Raw genomic sequence first — 23391 nt, 5'->3', positions numbered from 1 at the left:
GTCCCTTCTGAGAGCCTTTACCCCATGAAATCTGTTTTAGCTGGCCTGCTTCAAGACGCCCATGAGCAGCATAAGCTGTAGTTTTTGTTCTCTCTGCAGTTCCTTTTGAAGGATTTTCACCTGAAAAAAACCCCAACCAAACAATGATGGATAGACTCGAAGTATCCAGTCCTTCTCTGCTTTTCTTGTGTTTTGCCCTTTATCTATTTATCTGAAATGGGCTGGTGCTTAGGATTTTGTGATAGGTACATGTAAACCTTACACTTCTCAGGTGCCCTCTTTCTCCTTTCTTTCCTGGTGCTTTTCTGGCTCCTGTCCTCCCACTCCCAGGAAATATTTGAAAGATAATTTGGCATATTTTCTGCCACCTTCACATATCTCCCTGACTTCATGTTTTTTTAGCTGGAAGATAGCTTTTCAACATATATATGTAACCCTTTTCACCTAGACATGTGAGGAATTCCAATCTCTTCCAGTGGGAGTTTTCAGGAAGGTTTAGGTTAAATGGGCCAATAAGGCAAAAGCATGTAGCAGAAGATCTCACCCTCTAAAGACATCTTTTCTCTTTCGTTCTTTTCCCCCCCTTCCCTGGAAAATATATCAGAATATCTAGCTGTCAAAGAATTTAAACAATAATACCTGATCTGAAGGCTAGAGTGCAGGGCTTTTGAAAATAAAGATTGTAATCTCTTTATGGTGTATCCAGGGACTAATGGAGCTGGAAGTCAGATGTTCTGAGCAGCAGACTGCTGTGGGGACACTGCTCTGGCTTGGTGGGGCTTGTTTTACCTGAGTTCTAAATGGGAATTCTCTTGGATATTCCCTGGTGCTTTCGTTGTGGCCATAGCATCTTTGTCATAGAGATGAGACAGCAAGTCAAGTCCAGTTTACATTAATTTAAATCCTATTGGTGGTGACCGAGCATTTCTCCTGCCATGTGTGAGTGGGCTGGGAGACCTGCTGGGCCAGCCTCCACCACCCAGAAACTCTTGTTGCAGTGTTCAGGGCTGGGATTCATCCCAGCTGATTTTAGCTGACTAGATCTGTTGTGCAAGGTCCCTGTCTGGGCCCCTGAGAGAATTTAGGGAGATGCCTGTTGTAAAAAGGAGAATCAGCTGTAAGGGGTGCCTTAGGCTGGAAGCCAACTGGGTTATGAACCCAACCTTAAAGCTACACTGATCTCTCTTGTAGGAAAGGGGGTCAAGGATCCCTAGAAAAAATAACATGTTTCCAACATCTTAGGAGTCAGATTTTTCAGAAGTGGGTGCCTATGGGTGGCCTTAGCCTCTACTTCAGCAGCTGGGGTCACAGTGAGGAGCAGACAGCATCTGCGGAACCTACTTCCCTCTACTCCCCACTCGGAGACTTTGGGTGCAGGACGATCTCTGGGGCTCACAAGCCTCCTTGGGGCACTGGGGTGTGTATTTACTGGTGTCGCACTGGATGCTTGCCCATCTGCTGCTGCTCTGTCTGTGCTGTGGCACTAGCCCAGGAGGGATCTCAGCACTGGCGTACCTTTGCAGCCTGCAGGAAAGGTGACTTCCATTTAGTTCTAAATTATGACATTATTTTATTAGATCTTTAAACTTTATTTAAATTCTTTATTTAAAAAGGGGGAGGAAGGTATCATATTTTAATTAGTAGCGGTGTCAAAGGAGACCTAGATTAATTATTTGAAATCACTCCATCCAGATGGTTTTAATTTTCACAGCAGGGAACCGGCATCTTTTTAAGGTGATATTTTTCAAATTAAAATCAGCTTGGATATTACTCATACTGGCTGCAGAGCGAGGGGGTGGGGAATGCAAGCCGGCATGCCCCCTGTTTGTCCATCTGAGCGCGGGCAGCCAGTGAGGACCTGTGTTGGAGAGGTGCGGGTTGCCGACTCTCCATCAGGACCGCAGCTCAAGGCTCTTGCATCGGAGTGTTTTATCAACGTTAGCTCCTCCTTTGGCTGGCCCAAAGCAGTATCTGGTATTCAATGTTATCCTTAGCAGCTCTAGGCACAGCACTGAGACTGGAATGGACAGGGAATGCCTTGCAGCTTAGACAGGAGCTTGCTGTGTCCTGTTCTTACCTGTGTGCAAGCTGTGGAGCCCTCGCTTGACCCCTTCAGTGGGTGGATTTGACACTGTAGGCAACTCCTTGGCGCTCTGGGTGTTGGCTGCGGTTCTTGGGCCAATCTTTGGGACCTTTCGTGCTGACTCCATAACCATCCCTCATGTGGAAGCTGTTTCTCTCCCCTTTGAGATTGACCATTAGTCCTCTGCTCGTGTGAGGGGAAGACCTTTCATAGGCATCTCTTTAAAGGTGGTCATACTTTGGCTATTCCCTAGTCTACTAATGCTGTGTTGCATCTGAGCAGCCTCCCTGAGCTTCTTGGAGCAGTGGGCCTTTAGCAAGTTCTATACCATGTTGGTCAGCTGCCCCTTGAAGACCTGGCTTTGACCCTGTGCCATCTTTCCCCATCCTGACTTGGCTCATCTTGATATCCTTTCTATGATGGGATATTTCTGTTTCATGTGGCCCTTCCTCACTTAAGCAGTCACTGGTTCGATACCACCTTGGCAGGTGTGGAGAGAAAGCCTGCAGAACCCAGTTGTCACTTGCAAGCTGCTCTCCATCACAGATACCCAAAACCGTGGTGCATTTCCAAAAGATAAATATCTGTATTTATGCATGATTGCAAGTAATATTCTGCTATAATACAGGCGTTATCCCACTTGCTGTCAGAAGGAAGTTATTCTTTAAATATCCTCTCTGATAACAGGTTTAACAAAAATATCTAAATAAATGTAAGCAGCTAGTAACTGGAAAACCCTGAACTTGCATATGTGACTGAGCTGCAAAGGGAAAACTCCGTTTAAGGCCCTTGTGAGTTAAAGGTTTGTGATATTTGCACTGCTGCAGAAGCCAAGAGTTGACTTTACAAGTGGGAAAAATATTAATGTGTTTAAATGAAACAAACTCCTATTTCTATTCCCATGGTAAATCCTTACAGTGAACATATTTGCTCTTAGAGGGTTTTAAAGTTTGAAATATGAATGCCAAAAAGAATGTGACTTTTTGCAGCACAGATCAAACATTCTCCAGAGTTTGGCAAAAGCCATGTTTCTACAGTAAGGCTCGGGTCTTACAAGCGTGAGTATTTCCAGAGCAGGACCGTGGATTTGCACTTGCTGACACTTACACATTCTTGCATTGTGTTTCGACCGTGTCTCGCTTTCTCCCCCTCCATATCAGAGATGGATCTGAACCAGAATGTCCAGTCTGCCTGTTCCTGCCTCTCCAGGGAAATTCCTGGAATCTGAACCTCGAGCATGACTGGAATTTGTGTTTAGATCAGAGACGGAATAAAACGCTGAATTTGGACGTGTCTAGATTTTCAAGATGATGATGGCATGCTACACATCTGGGTGGCAGCTCAACCACTTCTCCAAAAACACCCAAATTGTGTTAGGGCAGGTGCTTTATGAAGATGCAGCAGAAATCTGCCCTCTACTGTGGCTTCTGACAGTGCTGCAAACCAGCTCTGGCCTCAATAAACCTGCAAGGTGCTATGAGATTGGCCATATTTCTCCCAGCTAGAGCAGGAGTCACAGACTTGGACTGTCAGAAGGCAATTGGTGACCTCCTGGGAACATAGCTAGACACACCGAGGACGTCTGCAGGGAGGGTGTTGATCAGACAGAACAAGCAGCACTGAATTTCTCCCTAGATAGCTGTTGTGGTGATCTTCAGGAGATCACTGCGATGTTTTGCACCATAAGCGTGTGGCAGGACCACTTCTGTGTAGTGTTTGAGGGCTGCTGGCTGTGGGGAAAGGACTTTCGTTCTTGTCATGCTCATCTTTTATCTTCTTGAGAATAAAATCCATGTTCTTACCTTCCAAGAACCCTCCTGCAGCCTGAAGAAGAGCATTGGCATTGAGCTTTATATTGCCGACGGGGTGGTGGGGTTGGTGTGGACAGATGGAGCACACACGTGTATATGCATACTCTGTGCTAAGCTGGCATTAAATCTGGAGCCTCTGCGTAGGAGTCGATGGAGACATGTCAGACCTACACCTGCGACCAAGCCTGGAGCTCAGCCCTTGGGTGGTTCCTTGGGTGGTTCCTTCATGGAGCATCCCAGCGTGGTGTGGTTCAGGTAGAGGTCATGGGACAATGTGCTGATGAGCTTTGCACGCTCTGACTTAATGGGACCACATTGATAAATGCTTTTTTTCTTCTTCCTTTACAAGCCCAGCTTCTAGTGGAAACAGACACTTTTGGCAGTCAAGTCCGGATCAAAGGGAAGGAGACAGACTTCTACCTTTGCATGAACAGGAAAGGCAAGCTAGTGGGGAAGGTAAGTGTTTCCTATTAATTCATTTGTAACATGAGTGTTACCTTTAGCAGCCTCCTCAAGGCTGTAATGATGTGTTCGAGCTTCGCCTGTCAGCCTCAAATGAAAAGCAGGACGGAGGGGATGTGGGGCTTGCAAGGCCCTGCCCGAGCCCTCCCCCACATCCATAAAATTGAGCTCCTGAGCCAGCCCTGGGATTCTCTGATGGTGCTTCGGACGTGGATGGGTTTGCGCTTTACAGTTGCCTTAAATTGACGTGAGATGTCACCTCAGCATCCCAGTGTCCTGGCCACCTCCACAGTAACTTTGTGACGTGATCTTTCTTTGGAGGGAAATTCTAAATAAAAGGGCAAGTGGAGCACTGTGCTGAGGAGGTTGGTTAGTGCTGGGGAGGTTAGTGCTGGGGAGGTAGGCAACATAAGGCCCCTTTCAGTGGTGAGCCAGGGGATGGTGTGGCAGAGCTAATACTGGAATCCGAACATTGTGCTGGGGCTGGGCCTCACGGTTCTAGCGTTACAGGAATATTTTATTACTTTGGATCCCTGCACAATGGAAGCATGTAACAAATTACAGCGTATTCACCCATCTAGCTTAACTTCTTTGCTGAAGTCATATTTTTTATGTATTAACTTGTTTTTGTAATTTAGGCAGTTCTTCTGTATTGTTGGCAAACTTAGAGGCTAAGTTAAAATATCACCAAAAAATAAATGTAAAATAAAATACCTCAGCGCTCAAAACTCCCCTCCTCCACTGCCTGCACTTTGCACCACCAGAAATTAAAATCTGGCTTCTCTGTGGCTGTGAAAAAGGGAAGCTGAGTTTTGTTTTGAGTCAACACAACGAAAGCCACGCTCCAAAACAGAAACCAGAAACCAAATTGCTCTGATGAAACATTATTTACTTTTGTGGTCCCGAGAGTGACACTTGTGGGACAAGTGCCTTCCCCGGAGGATCCCTCCTGCCACTTTTGTTTTCCTCACGAGCAATGCAGATGCTTCTGTCGAGACTAAGCGCAGATCTTTCGCAGGCAGCCGCTAGCCGTGGCAGCCTGCCTGACCCACTGCGGAGCTGCTTTGGCAAAGCAGGCAGCATCCAGGATGCTGCTCGAAATCGGTGGTGACTTGGAAATTGATGCTCTGGGAGGATTGGACCAAAGCAGCTCATTCTCTCTGCTTCCTGCACTTCTGCAGTGCAATACTGCTCTGAATGAGACACTGTTGTTTGATACTGGACAAGGAAATTTGGTTTTTAGCCAGATTTAGACCTCTCAGGATATACATGAATGCTTTTGAAGATTGTACCGAACACAAACCTGTCGTTTGATTTTTTTTTTTTTTTGTGCCATAATTTTCCATCCTTTAAATGTGATAATAGCATTTTTCCCTGAAATGTTATGAGGATGATTTTGTTAATGTTTATGAGGTGCTGATACCACAGTAATGGAACCTTAGAAGCATTCAAATCAGACAGGGTAAAATGAGCATGAAATAGACCTTACCCCAGGGTGGATCAGCTGTGGTACACAGTGCAACACACATCCTTTCCTGGTCTACGCTGAGTGTCCAGGAGCATCCTGGTGAAGTCAGAGGCTGTTTTTCAAAGCATATAGTATATTCTGGCAAGATTCCTGCCTTGGTTTGGCCCATTGGGCACCAAGGCAGGACAGTTCTTTAGCTTGTCACCTTTCATGCAGTGCAAAGCTTTTGTTTTTTTTCTTGATGTGCTTTTCATAAAGTTAAGTTGGCAAATGGTTTGTTATAAAAAAATAAACAAATCTATTCTTGTAGAGCCTTCCCACCCCAGACTGCTGACAAGTTCACAAACCAGCCGACCTGAGCAGGAGTGGGTACGGAGCATGGCGTTTGGAAGGAAAATGTTCCAGACGCTTTGCCCATATTAACAGCTTCTCATGAGCAAAAAAAGAAAATAATAGCATGTCTTCCTGATACCAAAGAGTGTGGTTTTAATTAGTATCATAGTTTCAGCTCTTTTTGTGGCAAGACTTTGAGGGAATGCTTTTTAGCTTGAATGCTCTAAACAGCTAGTAAACCCCAAGGAAAACATTAGATAAAAGTTAGGCCTGGACTTATACAAATATTTAAGTTCAGTCTGGGGGTGGAGGGGAAAGAAACCCATAAACTGATTGTTTCACAGTCGCCCCGGTATGTTCATTTGGCAAGAGAGGAGCCATGGGACCAAACCGAGTCTTTTTCTGTGCTCATTTCCTATTGCCTTACACTGCATAATCCCTAACAATACCAGCATATGCCATCTGGCTTTGTTCTCCTCCTCAGTCAGCAGTTTTGGATCCCCCCCAGTTGAAAACCTGCTTTGAATTTAGTCCTTTTTGTTTCCCATAATCACCTACAAAGGGTATTACAGACCGGAGCAGGTTGTTGTTGTTCACAGCTGGAACTGGTGACGAATGCAAGAGCTCCAGAGATGGGGCTTGCTCCCCACCTTGGAGCTGGTTGTGTTGCAGGCGAACAGGCTAACCCACAGGACTGAGAAGAGCAGCCTTTGTGTCTTTATATTTATTTATTTATCAGAAGTTGCACCTAAGCCAGTGTTTCTGAGCGGAGGCCATCTGATGGAGCTTTCTCAGGAGCCCCAAACCTTGTGTCTTCTCCCTCGCTTGGTTGTTACCACATGTGTGTTCAGAGCCAATGTTGGCCGAAGGGCTTGGAGTTGTTTTGGGCAGGCTTCTAACTTTATTTATTATCACAGCATGCAACTGCTGAGGTCTCCAACACTCTACGTGCTGCTTATGAAAACTGGAGACAGGGCAGGTGTTATACAGAGAGTGACTTTTCCATTAAAGGTGACCAGCACCGGGGGAAAACAAATTGGATTGTGTTTTTTCATTGACTCTTGGTGTTATGTTGAAGAAGGCCCAAGAAACATTTCTTTTTTTTTTTTTTTTGTTCTTCTGACCATATTTTTTTTGTCTGTGGGTTTTTGGTGCCTCTATGTATACACATTTAGAAATTGTAGGTACTGAGTTTTCTGACTTTCTGAAGTTTTCTATGGACCACTGAGCTTTATCATAGAATAGTTTGGGTTGGAAGGGACCTTTAAAGGTCATCTAGTCCAAGCCTGCCTGCAATGAGCAGGGACATCTTCAGCTAGATCAGGTTGCTCAAAGCCCCGTCCAACCTGACCTTGAATTTTTCCAGGGATGGGGTATCTACCACCTCTCTGGGCAACCTGTTGCAGTGTCTCACCACCCTCATTGTAAAAAATTTCTTCTTTATATCTAGTCTAAATCTACCCTCTTTTAGTTTAAAACCGCTACCCCTTGTTCTATCGCAACAGGCCCTGCTAAAAGATTTGTCCCCATCTTTCTTATAAGCCCCCTTAAAGTATTGAAAGGCCACAGTAAGGTCTCCCTGGAGCCTTCTTTTCTCCAGGCTTTGTGGTGGAGTTATATTACAAGGAGAGAGACTAAAATATGAAAACTCGGAAGAGGAATGCTAGGTGCTTTTCTTGAAAACTTTGTCTTTTTTAATTGTTATTCCTGTTTGTTTCTCTCAGGCTTCTCACAAACATGGGGGAGAAGGGGATTCTGACAGGTTCAGCTCTGCTTCCAAGGAGAGGTGCAATGTGACTTGTCTGCTTGTGACAAGGCACAACTTTACCAGTCACCTAGAATGCAAGAACTCTGAATATTTGCAGTAATTCAATGTTAGGGGAGAAGGGGAGCTAATGGTCTCTTCGGAGGAGCTCTGAGTTTCTAACTGATTCTCCTGGGGAGTCCTTCTGTGGTTTTTCTGTCTGCCTTAGCTTCTCTTATCTCATGCATTGAGATAAGGATGTCAATAATAGAGGCGACTTCATGTTTGTAAAAGACTGTCAAAGGTAAGTCTTTTAAGTCTCTGGAGCAAGGAATAGTGTGAGCAGGTGGCTGTTAATTAGTTTGGCCACCTCTAACTGCTCTTGCTGAGTCTGTCCTTACATCAAATCCATGCTCTCTAGAATTACAGGACGCTGCAGAGATTTTCTTTTCCTGCTGTGTCCCAGTCCCCTCGTCAGGAGAGCATTTGCAAGCGGTCAGTGATCTCTGTGAAGCTTAAATTGGATCTGTTGGCACCCTTACAAGGTGACCAAAGCCCTGACCCTTCCTCTAGGCATTGCTAGGGCTAGTGGTTGGTACATGGTGATCAGAGCATCTTCTAATTCCCAGGTGCTCTTGCCAGGGAATTTCCCATGGTTCTCTACCAGCCACCCGTGGGATTATGCAGTCTGGTCGACACTAGTGCTCAGCTTATAGCAGGTCAGGAGAGTATTTTGCACTCCCAGCTATAAAGGGAGAGGAGACAATAGGCCTGTTTTTCTGGACTGACCTTGGCTTCCTGCAAAGCTGACACGTGGGAGGTGAGGCTGGTTATTGCAGACAGTGGTGAGGGAGACTTCAGTTTTCAGAGCAAGGTATAGAGACAGGGAACGTAAGTAATGACTGGAAGGAATCCAGATTTGAGAATAATGGGGAAAGAGCTAAGCACATCTTTGATTTGATCCAGAAGTTTCTTCAGAAGATGCTCCAAGCAGTCCCACTAATGTTCTTCCATGGCATTAGGTGGATTACATCTTTTCCAGGTCCAGCAGCAATATTGTTCCCTGCTGGTTTCATTCTGAGAACAGCTCCATCTCTCAGTGTGTTAAATCACTCCTTGAGCTCTTCCAGGACAGAGAAGCAGGTGGTGGGTGCTGGAGCCATCTTCTCAGGGTGGGATGGGACTCAGAGAGCAGGTGGAGTTGGGGCAGCGTAGCGACTGTCAGTTGTGTCCTGTGCTCCTGTGTAACGCTGCTCCACATAATAGGCCTGTAATCTTGAAACTGTGAGCCTGCAGGAGACTCCTATACCACAGTAAATGGGGGCAAGTTCTTCTTTTGAGGTACGATGTGGCTACAGAGAAAACTCCAGAAATAGGGACAAGTTAGAAAAGCGATAGAGTGGGGTCTATCACAGATATCACCCCTGCCAGCTCTACAGAAAGGGAGAGCAGTAGAGTTGTATCCTGAGAAGTCTCTGCTCATTACATCACTTCAGCTCCTTCTAAGAATTCAAGCCTGAGAGCATGTGATTATATAAAATAGGTGATTTCCCACCAAATCTGCATGCTGACTTGCACCATCTCTCTTTGGGTTTTCTTTCAAAAATCCTCAGTGATCTGGCATACACACACTCTCAGAAAATCATTATAGTATACATGCATTATTTTTGAAAAAGCATTGTATATATGTGTTATTTTAGAAGAAGCATTTTAATGAGTTTGGCTTTATGTCTCTGTTCTCTGTGCTTAATGTGAACAGTGGGAAAAAGCTGTGCAGTGAAAGGTTGGAACCCCCCGGCTGGTTGGGGTGACTGAGGCATTGCTTCAGATCGATGACAGGTAATTTGGGTGCTTTCTGGGGACAGCTTTGCTGCCTGTGGCGCTGAAGCCCTCCCAGTGCTCACAAAGCACAGACGAGCAGTGCTGAGCTTGTGTCCTCGAGCACAGTCCAGCTCCTGAAGAAAAGCTGTGCCAGCTGAAGCGTGGCTGTGCCAGGGGCACGTCACTGTGCTGGGGGCTGGCGGTGACGTGGCTCTGCTGGCCACCATCACCTCTCCCCCACCCCTGACCAGCACTGCTGTGCTGATACCACTTACAGCATAGACCTGCCTCTCAGATGTAAGATTTTTTCTGGTGTGATAACTGCTTTCCAAGCCAATATATTTCTTAATGTTACCAGAAAGTTGCTAATACCATATGGCAAGGCTCTCTGTATTTTTGCAGGACAACAAACAAATTGTTGCTAGATGCCAGACTGCTCTGGCAGAGCTTTATCACTGATGCCTGCCAGCAGTAGCCTTTAGGGGATAGTAATAATTTGGGGTTGTTTACATTACAGCTTTAAAATAGGGGTTTTCTTAAAACATGTGTGTGTTTAGTCAGGAAAGTTGGCTAAAAAATCTCTGATAGCATCAAAGAGTGAAGGTGCTCGCTATGGCCCATGCATGAAGTCTTGGCCCTTTATAATACCCCTGGCCTTCCAGAAGGAGTGTGTTATGTTACAGGAGCTCCAGATGGTTCAGTGGGAGCCACCCTTGGTAGAACAAAGAGACTTACCTGGGTAGGAGACACCAGGGGGGTTCTCCAAAGCTTTATCGGTGTACCAGGACCAGCTTTTTCATCAGCTGACTTTGGTCCAGGCTGAGGTTGAGCTTTCTTGGAAGTGTACCTTTGAAACACTGATGGTGGGAAACCAGTGCCTTGCCATAAGGCCAGGGGTCTGTGTTAGCCTGAGACAGGGAGACTCAGGGAGGAGCTCCAAGCCTGATGCCCTTCACGTGCCCCAGTCCTGCGTGGCATTTGGGTGCGAGTCTTTCTGGGGTCTGCCTGTGCCAGCGACTGTCCCGATGGTCAAATGTGCTACAAAGATGTTGGGAGGTGTGTGCTGAGGGCAGAGGGCCACTCAGAGGTTTGCAGTTTGAAACTCTGATGCAGTAGATGAGGTGTTTGCACTCCTCAGCTTGTGTATTTAAACTCATGCCTAACTGCATCTTGGATTTGGGGCAGAACTCTGAGTTTCACAGGGTTTTGATGCTCATCCAGAATTTTTCCCGGAGTTGCGCAGTATTGAAAGGGGCTTGTAAAACCTAACAATTTCTGGGGCTGAATGCTGAATTTGCAACAAAAACACAACCAGAATTAGTGGGGTGTCGGGTTTAATAGCGTGCATTTTGCGGATCTCTCTGTGACATGTTCAGCCATAAACTATTCTGACTTGGCATCTCATGTGAAAGCAAAACTTGACATGGCTTTTGCTGGATCTCGCTCAGATCTCATTTTGAACTGCAGTCTGGTTCTTCATATGGAGTGGGATTGGTCCTTTTTTAAAGTGAACTGTTCCCAGGCTTTTGCTCCCCTGTGATTTTGTTTTAGTTTAAGTCATCTAAACAAATGCTTTCATTGGAACCTGGAGCCAAGCCACCTTGGACCCTGTCGTACTTTGAACAGGGACCTGATCCGAAACCAGCCTCAAATGTCTGAAAATCTTGTATCAAGCCCTGCAGGATTGCAAAGGTCTTAAAAGCAATGAGATGACAAAACCAGTTTTCATTTGATTGAGCCATTAGAATCTTCTGCATTCACCTCATCAGGCTTTTTCCTGCAACCAGTGGAAAAAATTTTGAGTTCTGAAAACTTAGAAGCTGAGATTCTCGTGAAATTAAAAGCAGAAGTGGAAGCTAAAATCAGCAGTCACCCTCCTCCATTCTCAGCCCCCAAATACTGTGAGGCTTTTGGTAACACTGCAACCTTTCACAGCTGCTTCTTTCCCATTGCTGGGTCACCATTCAGACTTTTGTGGATGCTGGTAGAATTTGTATCATCTGCTTCATTTGTTGCAGTTTCAAATCTTTACAGTGCTGGAAATGTGTTAGAAGAATTCCCCAAGGAGTGGTTGCTAGATGTTACGGTAGGGATGATGTATCCCACAGTTCCAGGGCGTGTGGACACAATAATTTCCTGGTAGGTGTAATGTGCTCAGAGCTGGCCGGACCCCACTGTGCACCCCCGTTAAGGGGCTGTGGTGGCTCTGCCCTCCGTTGTGAAGCCGTAGGTGGCACAGGGACGAGGTGTCGCAGCCTGAGGCAGGTATGGTTGTGCTGGGTTTGCACACCCGCGAGCAGGAGCCCCGCTGGAACAGCTCCCGTCTTTGAGCAGAGGCAGCTGTCAGGTGCTGAGCGTTAACCGGCTTTTCCAGGAATCCTCGCTCGGGATGGCACACCGTGTAATGATTCCCAAGAAGCCATTTATGGTTGAGCCCAGTGAAATTAATTCCCAGTGTTTATTGCACCAAGGCTGCCTTGGCACAAAAGTGGATAGGCTCTGATGCTGTGGTGGTTCCTTCAAAGTGGTAGGACTTGGTGCGAGCTCACTGGACCTTTGCAGCATTAATATGTGCTATGAGCAATGGGCCTTGTCCTGGTTCAGTAGTTGTGATGATTTGTTTACAACAGTGTTTTACACAAAAGATTCTCTGGAGGTGGGAAGGAGAGGGGAAAATGATGTGAATGTGGGTAATGAATTTTGTGGAAGAAGTTTCACTGTTTTGTAGTGGTGTGGGATAGCAGGTGGTTGATCTTGGTGTCGCAGAGAGAGTAGAGGTCATTTTGAAGCTCCATGTGCAGAAGAGGGAGAGCAGTTTGGTGGATGCTGATAAACGCTGAACGGCTGCAAGGCTTGGGAAGGAGAGATGGGGGAGTTTGCAGAGAGAATGGGGGTAGCTGGGGAATGCTGGCAGTGCTTGAGCTCACGTGGCACAAGAGGTTGAGGAGATGGAAGAAACGTGCTTGTATAGAGAAGAACCCTTTGTTTCACAAATGGTTAAAACTTCATCAGTTCTTAACAGAGTCTGTGTGTGCACGTAAGCTTGAATGCCAAAGCTCTGAAGGCTGTCTGAGCCAGAAGACTGTGGTATTCATGGCACTGAATGGAGAGAGAGAACCTGATGCCCCCATGTAGGCATTTACCAACGCCTTCCCTTTGCTGATCAGTTGTTAGTGCTGTATGTGCATTTTACCTGCATGGTCTGATGGATTTAGGCCACAGGTTTCATAAATGGAGCACATCATTAAGCACACTGATGTCCACACCGTGTTGCTGGGGTTGGATTTGTATTTAGCTGCTTTGCCAGGCAGAACATTGACAGTGTTGATTGGACATCACCTAACATCTTATAAGAGTAATGTCTATGCTAAGTCCTTCTCTGCTACTTTCAGTTCTTGCAATCTTCTAAGCACCCCAGATGGATGCTGATGATCCTCTCAGGCTGAGCAAGGACAGGAGGTTTTGCTTTAACTGAAGTGTGGGTAGAGGAGCTGTGCGTGACATGAACTGCGAATCCTGCAAGCAGGGCTTCCTTGGATGGTAGTGGGATCATCTGAGATGGGACTGGTGCTTAATACATCATTTCATGGGCCAGACCACCTGGTCAAGAGGTCATCGTAGTCACGTTTTAGCCATGTATGAACATCTCCAGTCAACTTAAACTTCTCAGCACAACCACAATGCTTTAGGTGTTTGCTCTAAAATAAAGCAAACGGTTCCTTATCCTTTTATTTTAAAAAATAAATTCCTTCATGATACTGGTTTTATGCTAGAGAGGCGCAGTTGCTCAGCTGAGGATGTGAGTGTCAGCCCTTTATCTCCCAGCTGCGTCTGATCACCAGAGAGTTGTGTAACGAGTTTATGGATTTCTTGTGATTCCTCTTTAGCAAACTTCATGTTTTCATTTGGATATTCCTAAGAAGCACTAATTTTCTCTCAAATCTGAGTTCTGCAAAGTCAAGGTTCACATTGCAGACCCAGCTTGTAAGCTTGACCTCTAAATCTTTTTTTTATCCCATGGCTGGAAGCTGTGTATTCCCTTCCAGAGAAGAAATACCACCTTCTTGAAAGCTACATGATAATTTAATTTAATCCTTTCTGTGTTCAAGGAGCAAGTGTCACCATAAAGCTGCTAACATTCTGTCCCCTGTGTTTCTTGGTTGTTGCAGCTGTGTGTCATGTTGGAATATTTCAGTTCCCTAAGGTTAAATGTTAATTAAAATTATTGAGAGGGGGTCCCTAAGCCCTAGTCATGCCTCACCCTGTTTGGGTGAAGAGGGTGTGCTGTATGTGTCTTGTGCTGACAAGTATCAAGTTGAATTTAATTGCTTTCGTCAGAGCATCTTACCTCCCAAGTGCAATTTTTGTTCGTCTTGAGCGTCTCTAAGATCAGGGTGATGTTTCTTCTAAATGTTACTTTGCAAATACACTGATGTATTTAACTTGCAGCAAGGAACAAAGCAATGCAGCCTTGTCTTCCTCAAGTGGATGCAGTTGAGATGCACATTCAGGTGGATCCTGCTCTTTAAAGACTGTTTCTACTTGACTCTCAATTCGTTTCTAGAGATGAAGTGAGAACAGAGGCTAATTTTGAAGTGGAGAATAAAACCTATGCTCCAACAGTAGCAAAAGATAGTCCATTTGATATGGCCATTACAATACTATTTTTAAGGTCAAAGAAAAATAGATCTTGCTTAAATACATTTTTGTTCTTGACATTTTCTTACATTGTGTTTTGGATACTTAAAGATACGAAGTTTTCCTAAGGGAGGAGAAGTCTCGAAAGCCTTGCATTTGTTGTATACAGATGGAAGTTTGTCATTTGCAGTCTGAAACCATTCTGGATGATCATTTTTAATTCATGGCACTTGATTTGATCATGGATTTCCCTTTTTTCTTAGTAATATAATTTGACATGAAGAGAACTGATGCCATCCTGGAGACAATCAATGACCTTACTTGGTCATTCAACTGATTTAAACTTGTCCCAGGGAAACTGGTGTCACTTCCAGAATGTTGGCTGAATGAGATTGCACTTGTTTGAAATGATAACTTAAAAAGTTACTGTGTATGTTTGTTTAATGTGTATTATGTGTCTGGGATTTACCAGACCTGCCATGGGATCAGCAGCTGTTTTAGTCCTGTGTTCTTGCTCCAGTCATCATCTAGACCTGATGTTTTAAACAATTTTAAAAAAAATGTTCCTATAGTGGCATAGGTGCCTATATAATGAATTTAAGCCTACACAAAATATGCTGCTGCTCTTAGTTGGCTTTTATAGAAAGTTCAGAACTAGCCTGTGGAGCCTCAGTGGAGGCTGAAAATGACTGCTCAGAGAGGAAACACAGCAAACCCTGGCAGTGCATTTAAACAACAGGTTGTGCTTTGTGTGGATGGGTAAAAATGCCTCCCCAGCTCTTACCATACTTAGCACCTAGAAGTGTACATGCAACTGGATCAGGTAGATGCAGGTAATGGTAGATGCCAAAGATCTGCTCAGATGTCATGTCTGAAACCTGCCTGTGGTTTCAGATCTCCTGAAGCGGTAGCTTCCTCTTGCAGGAAACCCAGTTTTGACTTAAGTTTTGCTAAATTTTCTATTGGTTTCATAAAGTTCATTTAAAAATTGATTGGCATTTCTTGTCATTAATAGTAAGTACACGTAGCTCTCTGAAATGCAGTTAGGAATTTCTATTAACCAAATGTACATCCTTCCAGATGAAGCCAACCTAGTTTGCTCTAATTGCTTATATGTGCCATCCTGCTGCACTGTTGGCAATACATGTGCGTGTGACGGAAGGAGCAGGTTAGGAGGCATGTCCTGGGATAGCCTCAGCCTTGCTTGGTTCATCCCTACAAACACTCCTTTCATCTCTCTATCCTCCTGTTTATCCTATGACAAAATGCTCTTCCAGGGCAGTGTGAGGGTTACTGAACAGATATTAGAGAAGTGGAATTTTTGAATGAAAGGTAGAAGGAAGAAAAAAATTTTGAACTGTTCTCTTCCTTCCTTAGTTCTTGCAGCTTGTGTCTGGCACAAACAGGGACGGGGCTCTGTGAAGCATGGAGGTCCCATCCCACGTGTGCAAGACCGTGCCCATTTTTGCATGCTTTCAGGAGAGATGGGATGTACCCCCAGTGCATGTGGGCAGGTGGGTGCAAACATGGGCATTGCTACTTTGAAACCGGGCCTCTGAATGGAGATGCACCCTCCTTTTGGAGAATCTCCTCTGCATGGGTTTTGTATTACTTCCCCTGCTTTGTGAATGCACTTAGATGTCCTGTATACATAATTAACCTCTCCGCTGTGCTGGCAGACACTTTTATTGACCTGCCCATCATGACTCCTAAGTATTTTCCTCAGAGGATTGTGCAGGTTCAGAGGGCAGAGAGCTGGAGGAAACGTGCATGAAGCTGAGTAACTCTTGGCAGTTATAGATGCAGCTTCCCTGATTTACAGCCTGATCTAGGAGCAAGAATGTGCATTTGGGTCAAGAGGTGTCTTTGTGGTCAGGATGCCTTGCCATAAATCCAGAATGCTGAGCATCAGGATGCTTATGACGGATCTGTCCTGATAATGCTTATAAAGTGCATGAGGATGGCTGGGCCCAGGTTACCAGCAGCCAGAGCACTCAGGTTGCTGTGTTGCGAGGGGGTTGTATCTCCCACAGCATTGCTGGATCTGGCAGCTGCTGTACCCACCTCGTGGTCGCACCTTCTGACCTACCTTTAAAAGGTGTACATATGAAGCGGGAGAGGTGGCAGTACTAAAAGCTGCGACATTAACACAGCTCCTGCCCTACCTTCTTCCACTCAGGATTTTCCAAGCCACGTGGAGTGAGTCTGGAGGAGGCTCTGAGTGTTACCTGTCTGACTTTGAGCTGAACTTGTGCAAAACCATGGGGAAGTGTGGTTTCAGGAATGCTTCCTGGAAATCTTATGTCACTAGGTACATGCTGTGTAAAGAGCTCTGGGCCTTTGTAGGGGTTATCAGTGATGCTGGGTGCACCAGCCCTTGGTCCTCAGCTGGGGATGCTTCAGGATTGGCTTGCTGGGACTGCTGAGCCACACATCTCCTGAAAACCCAAGTCTTCCCTGCTGTCATCATTCCAAAATTTAGGAAATACAGGGCAGTATTTCTTCTGTATAATGTAGTGTGTTGAATCTAACATTAGCAGCATTTGAGGAAAATTTCAGCAGCCCTTTGAAACAATTGCTGAGCTCAGTGGGTGTGCCTTGCACCTGGGGGTGGTGTGAGATCCAGCACAGTGGGGTACCACTGCTCAGAAACCCCCTCTGCCTGTCTGTCTGCAGAAGGGGAGGGAGGGATGCAGAAAGGGTCCATCTTCAGGAGTTTTCCTTGAAAAAACCGAGGTGCGTACACTTCTTGGAAACCTTTTGCTTGAGCAGTAGCTTTCCCTGCTCTGTGATTTTTAGGAAGTGGGGGCTTGCTTTCTTTGCAGAGGGAATTGCTCCCACTTGTATGGAGGGCTGGTATCTCCACAATTTGTCTTAGAGCCTGGTGAGCTGAACTTGTGGAAGGGTGATAATTAAACAGGAGAGTCATCCCCTTGTCACTTGAAAGGTTGAGTCCCACTGCACCCTGTGCTAAGCAGGCATTCCTGGGTTGTCACAGACGTGTTTCCTATGGTTTGGTGTTTGTTATTATTTGCAGCACATCATCAGTGCATTCAGTCGCCTTAGCAGAGAGCTTCTAACTGCGGTGTCATTTGAAGAGGGGGAAGTGTTTTAACATAAGCTTAGCTAACAACAGCTTAACACAGCATCACTCGTAGGGCTTAATTTGTGCCCTGATTTTGCAAACAGAGAAACCTTTCAGTCTTAGAGGCATCTCTCCCTGCACTGTGGTGTTACCCGAGCTGCTTGCGCGAGCTTATTGTTGCCGTAAAAGCCGAGTGAAGTTTGGATTTGCCGGTGCCCACTGAGCCAGATTTGTGAAGCATAAATGAGAAAACCTGCCCTGGCCTCCCTTTCCCATAAAAAGCTGCTCAGGTGGCTTAGTGTGGCAGGCTAATAGGGAGAAGGCGGAGGCGGCGGCTGCACCTGCTAATGCTTTGGCTCAGGCTGGTGGCACAGAGGCTGCCGCGAATTCCCCCTGAGCAGCAAGCTGTTAGTGGCAGGAATGCCTCGCTCGGAGGAGCGCTCCTGCTACGACAACAAAGAGCCCTTTGATCCTTTCCATTTGGAGAACTTAAAATGAGAAAGCCAAACTACAATAAGACCAAGTTGGGTCATAAAAAGGAGAGCAGGAGCACCAAAGCGCTCCGAAGTGTAATTGTAGAAGCAGCAAATGCTTTGGCACTTAATTCTGCTTTAGTGTCAGTTCAACATGTTTCACGTTTAATACTGGAGAGCCCGTCGCCAAATGCTCTGCACAAACAATCCGGTGCTGCTCCTTGGTAAGCTCAGGGCACTCGGAGAGCCCCTGGCTGCAGCGCAGCTCCTTCAGCTCCGCTACCCTCAGCTGCACGTGGGATGGAATTGGCCTGTGGTGTATAAACAGTCCCACTCTCAAGATATCCCTTTCTGGAGGGGGAGCCTTGGATGGCTGCTGCAGCTCCAACCCTGCTTGATAAAGGGACTGGGACCACTTGGGTCCACTGCCTTGTCACTGGGCAGTGGCTTGCTGGGGCTGGGGCTGGCCCCCCCACTATTGTTCACAGGAGATGGTCCGCCGGAGCCAGTGCTTCGTGCTGCTCGGGCTTTACCAGCACCGCTGTGCTTTCCCTCGCAGACCTGGGTGATGCCCCAGGGGTTTCTGTGGAAGGTGGTGTTTAGATCAGGCATTTTATAAGGCATTTATCAGAAGTCTGGCTGACAGCTGCCACATCTTCCCATGGCTATTAGAGGTGAGTTTAAAGAAAAAAATGCTCTGACTTATTTCTCTACAAAGAACTGAGCTGCAAATTGTCGCCTCCGTGGTGGCATGGCCTCATTTCATGGCCAGGCAGCAGCCCCTGGGAGCAAAATTGGCAATTTGGGGGTGGCTTGCCACAGGTTTGAGGAGGTGCTGACTTGAAGAGGACCCGTGCCTTTTGTGGGAGCAGGGTTGTGCCTCTGCAATGGCTCTCGCCCTGCTGTAAGCGGGGAGCTTGGCTGGAGATGCTGCCTCTGGAATGGTGGTGAGCAAAACACAGGAGCAGCTCATCCCCTGAGCATGTGTGGGACATCTCGGGGTCACAAAGCCCTTGTGCCCACCCTGCTCTGTGGGGCTGATGGGGATGTGGGTCCTCCCCCATCATGTGGCAGCGCCATCGCACCAGGCCAGGCCATTCCTGCACAGCTCTGAGGCTTTCAAGAACTCTTCTTTATTTTAAAGGATCAGTTCAAAACATAAACCTCCATATTCTGAAGGGCAAGCACTCTGCAAGGTGCATCCTGACAGTTAAGTATGTATGAAATGCGGCTTGGCAGAATCTCCCAGCTGGCGTCTGCAGCAGAGGGTGCAGCCCCGTGTCGGCAGTAAGCGATTGCTCTGGGAGCTCCTGGGAAAGGGCAAGCAGGTGGCTGGAGGGGGGAGTGATGCTCGGCCAAAGCCTTTTTTTCTTCCCTCCTCCTCTCTTTGGAGGAGTGAGGAGATGGGTGACAGACCCAATGAGTGTTTTGTGATGTTTAAATAGGGACACGATTAGACCTTAAGTGATGGGCACCTGCTGAAAACAAGGTGACACTTAAAAATTATTGAAAACCCTCATAAATTGCTTTTTCCCCTAATAGATTACCATGGGTCCAGTTCTCCATGGTGTAGGCAATATGTGTGAGTGATTTATTCTATTGAGAATTATAACAAATGCTGTAAAATCATCTTGTAAGTATTTGAAAATCATTTGTCTGTCTCTGACGTGTCTTAGCATGTACAGGAATGCTCTGTTTGGGGAAGTGAGGTCCTTATCCTGATTAATCTTGAGGTACTTGTAAATGTTACTGTAATTTCATGTTATCAAATCATTTAGCTCTTCCTCTTCCAGAACGAACTTATTTTATCTCATGCACCTTGTTTACTTCAAATTAGCCCTGAGGTTGGCCTGAAGTTGCACCTTATTATTCCTCCACCTCCTGTCTCCGTCTTAGGCTCTGTCGGCAAATTTGAAGGTATAAGTAAATACTTTATGTTATTAATAGAATAACTTCCCCCTCCTACACACACGTTTTCTTTTCATTCCAGTCTTCGTTTTCCATGAGAAACTGACATTGCAGTAGAAGTGGAAACCTCCCAAATTGCATGAAAATGCCTTAATTCTCCTAGCAACAAGGTCAGGGCTCAAATCCAGGACCTTTCCACGAGTGTGGGGGAAACAGCCTTTCCAATTACCTGCTCCCCCTGCGGTATGGATCCGGTCGGTTCATCAGCACCTGGGTTTGGGTGGATTTGAAACTCAGCCATGGTATTGTTTAAAAATTCTCTATTCATAGGGGAAGGGTTTGTAGTGGGCTGAGCCCTGAGAAACCTGGGGCTGGTTTTATGGCTTCCCATTGAAACCTGGTGGAACCCTGTGGTGTCGACTGATTTCCCCCTTCCCCACTCATGTGGCTTTGATCAAACCCAGGGCTTGGAGAACGACCCCCCCAGGATCTGGAACCACTGAGCTTTGCCCAGTTCTGTCATTCATCAAAGTGTTTGTGAGCTTCCAGTTGTAGATGATAAAATTAGGACCTTTGTGCCTAGCCTGGGATGGAGATTGCTGGTCCTATGGCAGATCTGGCTTTGCCCCCATATAGGGCCTTATAGTGGCCTTCCAGTACTTAAAGGGGGTCTACAGGAAAGATGGGGAGGGACCCTTGATCAGGGGGTGTAGGGATAGGACAAGGGATAACAGTTTTAAACTGGTTTAGGTTAGATATAAGGAAGAAATTATTTCCTTTGAGGATGGTGAGGCCCTGGCACAGGTTGCCCAGAGAAGCTGTGGCTGCCCCCTCCCTGGAAGGGTTCAAGGCCAGGTTGGACGGGGCTTTGGGCAACCAGGGCTAGTGGAAGGTGTCCCTGCCCATAGCAGGGGGTTGGAACTAGATGATCTTTAAGGTCCCTTCCAACCCAAACCGTTCTGTGATTCTTAACTCCCTCCAGTGCTGTGTATGCTGTGTAAATTAGAGTCCTGAATCCAGCCTGAGATCCACATGCTGCCGCATTCAAAGTGCAGTTCTGGGTCTGTTAGTCTAGATCTCCAAGCTGAGCTGAACCGTTTGCCAAAGTCTTGAACAAGCGGCTGCATTGGGAAAGGAGTCCCAGCAGGGTGGGTGTTTTGCTGCAGGATGGTTTGGGAGCAGCACTCATGCACAGGAGCTTCTGGCCTCCAGTTCTGTGCTAATCCTGGCTCCCTTTGTGAGAAGGAAAGTAATTTAGGGACATGGCTTCCTAAGCCGGGTCCTTGAGCTTTGGGTGGTTGCTTTTAGGCTGAGATTGAAAGTTGGGAAAGAGGAAGGACAATGTCCCCTCTGCCACCAGAAATGAAACCGTCTTCCAAACAAAAACCTACCCTGAGAGAGCAGAGGTGTAAAATCAGGCACTTGTGTCACCCCTTCTGGCAGTGGGGCTGGGGCAGGTCTGGTGGCTGAGAACACTGCTGCCACAAGCTGCAGCCGCACTGGGATGCCGTTGGGATTCCATCCCATCTGGGGAGCTGCGCCAGCGTGGGGACAGCCCATTCCACTGCTCACATCACTCAGGGATGTGACTTGGAGCCAAGCCTGGGGTGTGCAATGCGGCTCCAAAATCACCACTGGTTTCGGGGCTCTCCAGGGTCCCAGGGACTGGAGTGGGGTCGGGGACCTCAATGCCTCTGGCACCCCTCTGGCTCATCCCTGGAGCTCCATGCACGGTTTATTTGACAGGTATCATGCCCGAGATGCTGCAGGGCAGAGTTTTCAAAGCACTGGGAAGACTTGGACTAAGGCTTGTAATGATTTTGATGGGATTTGGGTAGTTATGGATGCAAGCCCATAAGGTATTTCAGAAAACATATCAAAAGTGAGTGGTAGAAGGGGAAATGCTGTTGTCTGGCCCATATGAGATTCTGATTTTTAAAATTTTTCTGATTAGATATGATGTTTCCCTGGCACGAGTTCAATTTATCCTCCTTTCCTAATGGGAAAAGCAAAGCTAAATGTCTTGTTTTGCTTGCAGTTGAAGGAGCTGCCCCGGGTAAACTTAACTGTTGTCTTTCTCTCCTTGGATAGGAGTGTTTAAAAAAAATGGAATTATGACCTCATGCTTTCATGCTTTTTCTTTTTTTAATCATTTCTATTTCAGCTGATGTTTGTTACTGCTCCGATTAACAATGTTTGAGCCAAAACCAAGGTCCAGATGTGATTATTTTATTGATGCCAAATTGGGTTTTGGTCACTGAGCTTGCATTTGGATAATGAATTTTTTTCTTTTTTTTTTCCTTTTTCAGCCTGATGGCACCAGCAAGGAGTGCGTCTTCATTGAAAAAGTCCTAGAAAATAACTATACGGCACTGATGTCAGCAAAATATTCAGGCTGGTATGTTGGATTCACCAAAAAAGGGAGGCCACGAAAAGGGCCCAAGACCCGGGAAAACCAGCAAGATGTACATTTTATGAAGAGGTACCCAAAGGGGCAAGTGGAGATACAGAAACCTTTCAAGTACACGACAGTCACCAAGAGGACTAAGAGAATACGACCCACCAACCCCAGTTAAAAATAGACAAAAACAGTGTCACAATAATAAACCACAAAAAAAAAAAAAACTGCACCAGAGGAATATTTTTACATTAAAAATAAGGAAGAAGCTCTATTTTTGTACATTGTGTTTAAAAAAAAATAAAAATAAAAAAAATTAATAAAAGACTAGATGGCAAACGCTGGGGAAAAGCTGTTAGGGATTTATTGTGACTTGAAAAACAAAATGAACTGCTTTATTTAAATTGACTTCTTGTTGTTGATGACACACAGGTGCTTATTTCGCTTTTTTGGAAAGGACAACTTTTCAAGCATATCCCCAGAGGAAAAAAAAAAAAAAGTAATTATTAAAAATAAATAAATAAAACCAAAGAAAACCAAAGTTCTTTCCCAAAGTTACTGAGACCCTGCCCCGAAAAGTGCCGGTTTTGCAGTAATCTATTTATTGTCTGCTGCACGCCGGCCCGAGACAAGATGGTGTGTGCCGCAGTGATTGAGTTTCCGTGGAGTTCTCGACGCATCGATCTTCTGTAACCTTTCTGACGACATAAGGTGTCACGGCTCTGTGATCCTGCATTATGCTCAGTTCTGGAGAATGCTGCTAAATACATTCAAGTGACTACAAGATGACCTAGTACACCAATGATAAGGGAATATTTTAAAACCAGCTATATTATATATATTATATATATATAAGCTATTTATTTCACCTCTCTGTATATTGCAGTTCCATGAACCAAGTATTACTGCCTCAACAATTAAAAAAATTATTTAAAACACATGTACATATTTTTGCTGTTCACACTTCTTTCCCCTCCCTGAGTAGTGGTTTTTTAATGCATATTTTTCTTTTACGTGAGGGCAACAGGATATGTTTGGGGTAGTTTCCCCACTATAAGCTTCACTGCTAATTCTGTAATTCCTCCTCTTCCTTAATATCATCTTCCTCTTCCTCCCTTGTTGTTTCCACAAGGAAGAAATCTTGCGTGGGGTGATGATGGGCTGAAA

The 23391-nt window shown here is 45.8% G+C and overlaps 1 protein-coding gene across 1 annotated transcript in view; it reads left to right on the top strand.

The window, feature by feature from the left end:
• Nucleotides 1–23168, top strand: part of FGF18 (fibroblast growth factor 18) — a 72999-nt gene extending 49831 nt beyond the window's left edge. Inside the window, exons 4-5 of the mRNA XM_074883506.1 lie at nt 4244–4350; nt 22136–23168. Of these exons, the coding sequence (XP_074739607.1) occupies nt 4244–4350; nt 22136–22402 (374 nt within the window). The 3' untranslated portion in view covers nt 22403–23168. The remainder of the gene's footprint in view (nt 1–4243; nt 4351–22135) is intronic.
• The last annotated feature ends 223 nt before the right edge of the window (nt 23169–23391 follow it).

This window comes from Strix uralensis, chromosome 14 (assembly GCF_047716275.1).
Source record: "Strix uralensis isolate ZFMK-TIS-50842 chromosome 14, bStrUra1, whole genome shotgun sequence".
Taxonomy (NCBI): Eukaryota; Metazoa; Chordata; class Aves; order Strigiformes; family Strigidae; genus Strix; species Strix uralensis.
Note: the sequence above shows the minus strand (reverse complement) of the source record. Positions and strands in the feature narration are given on the sequence as shown.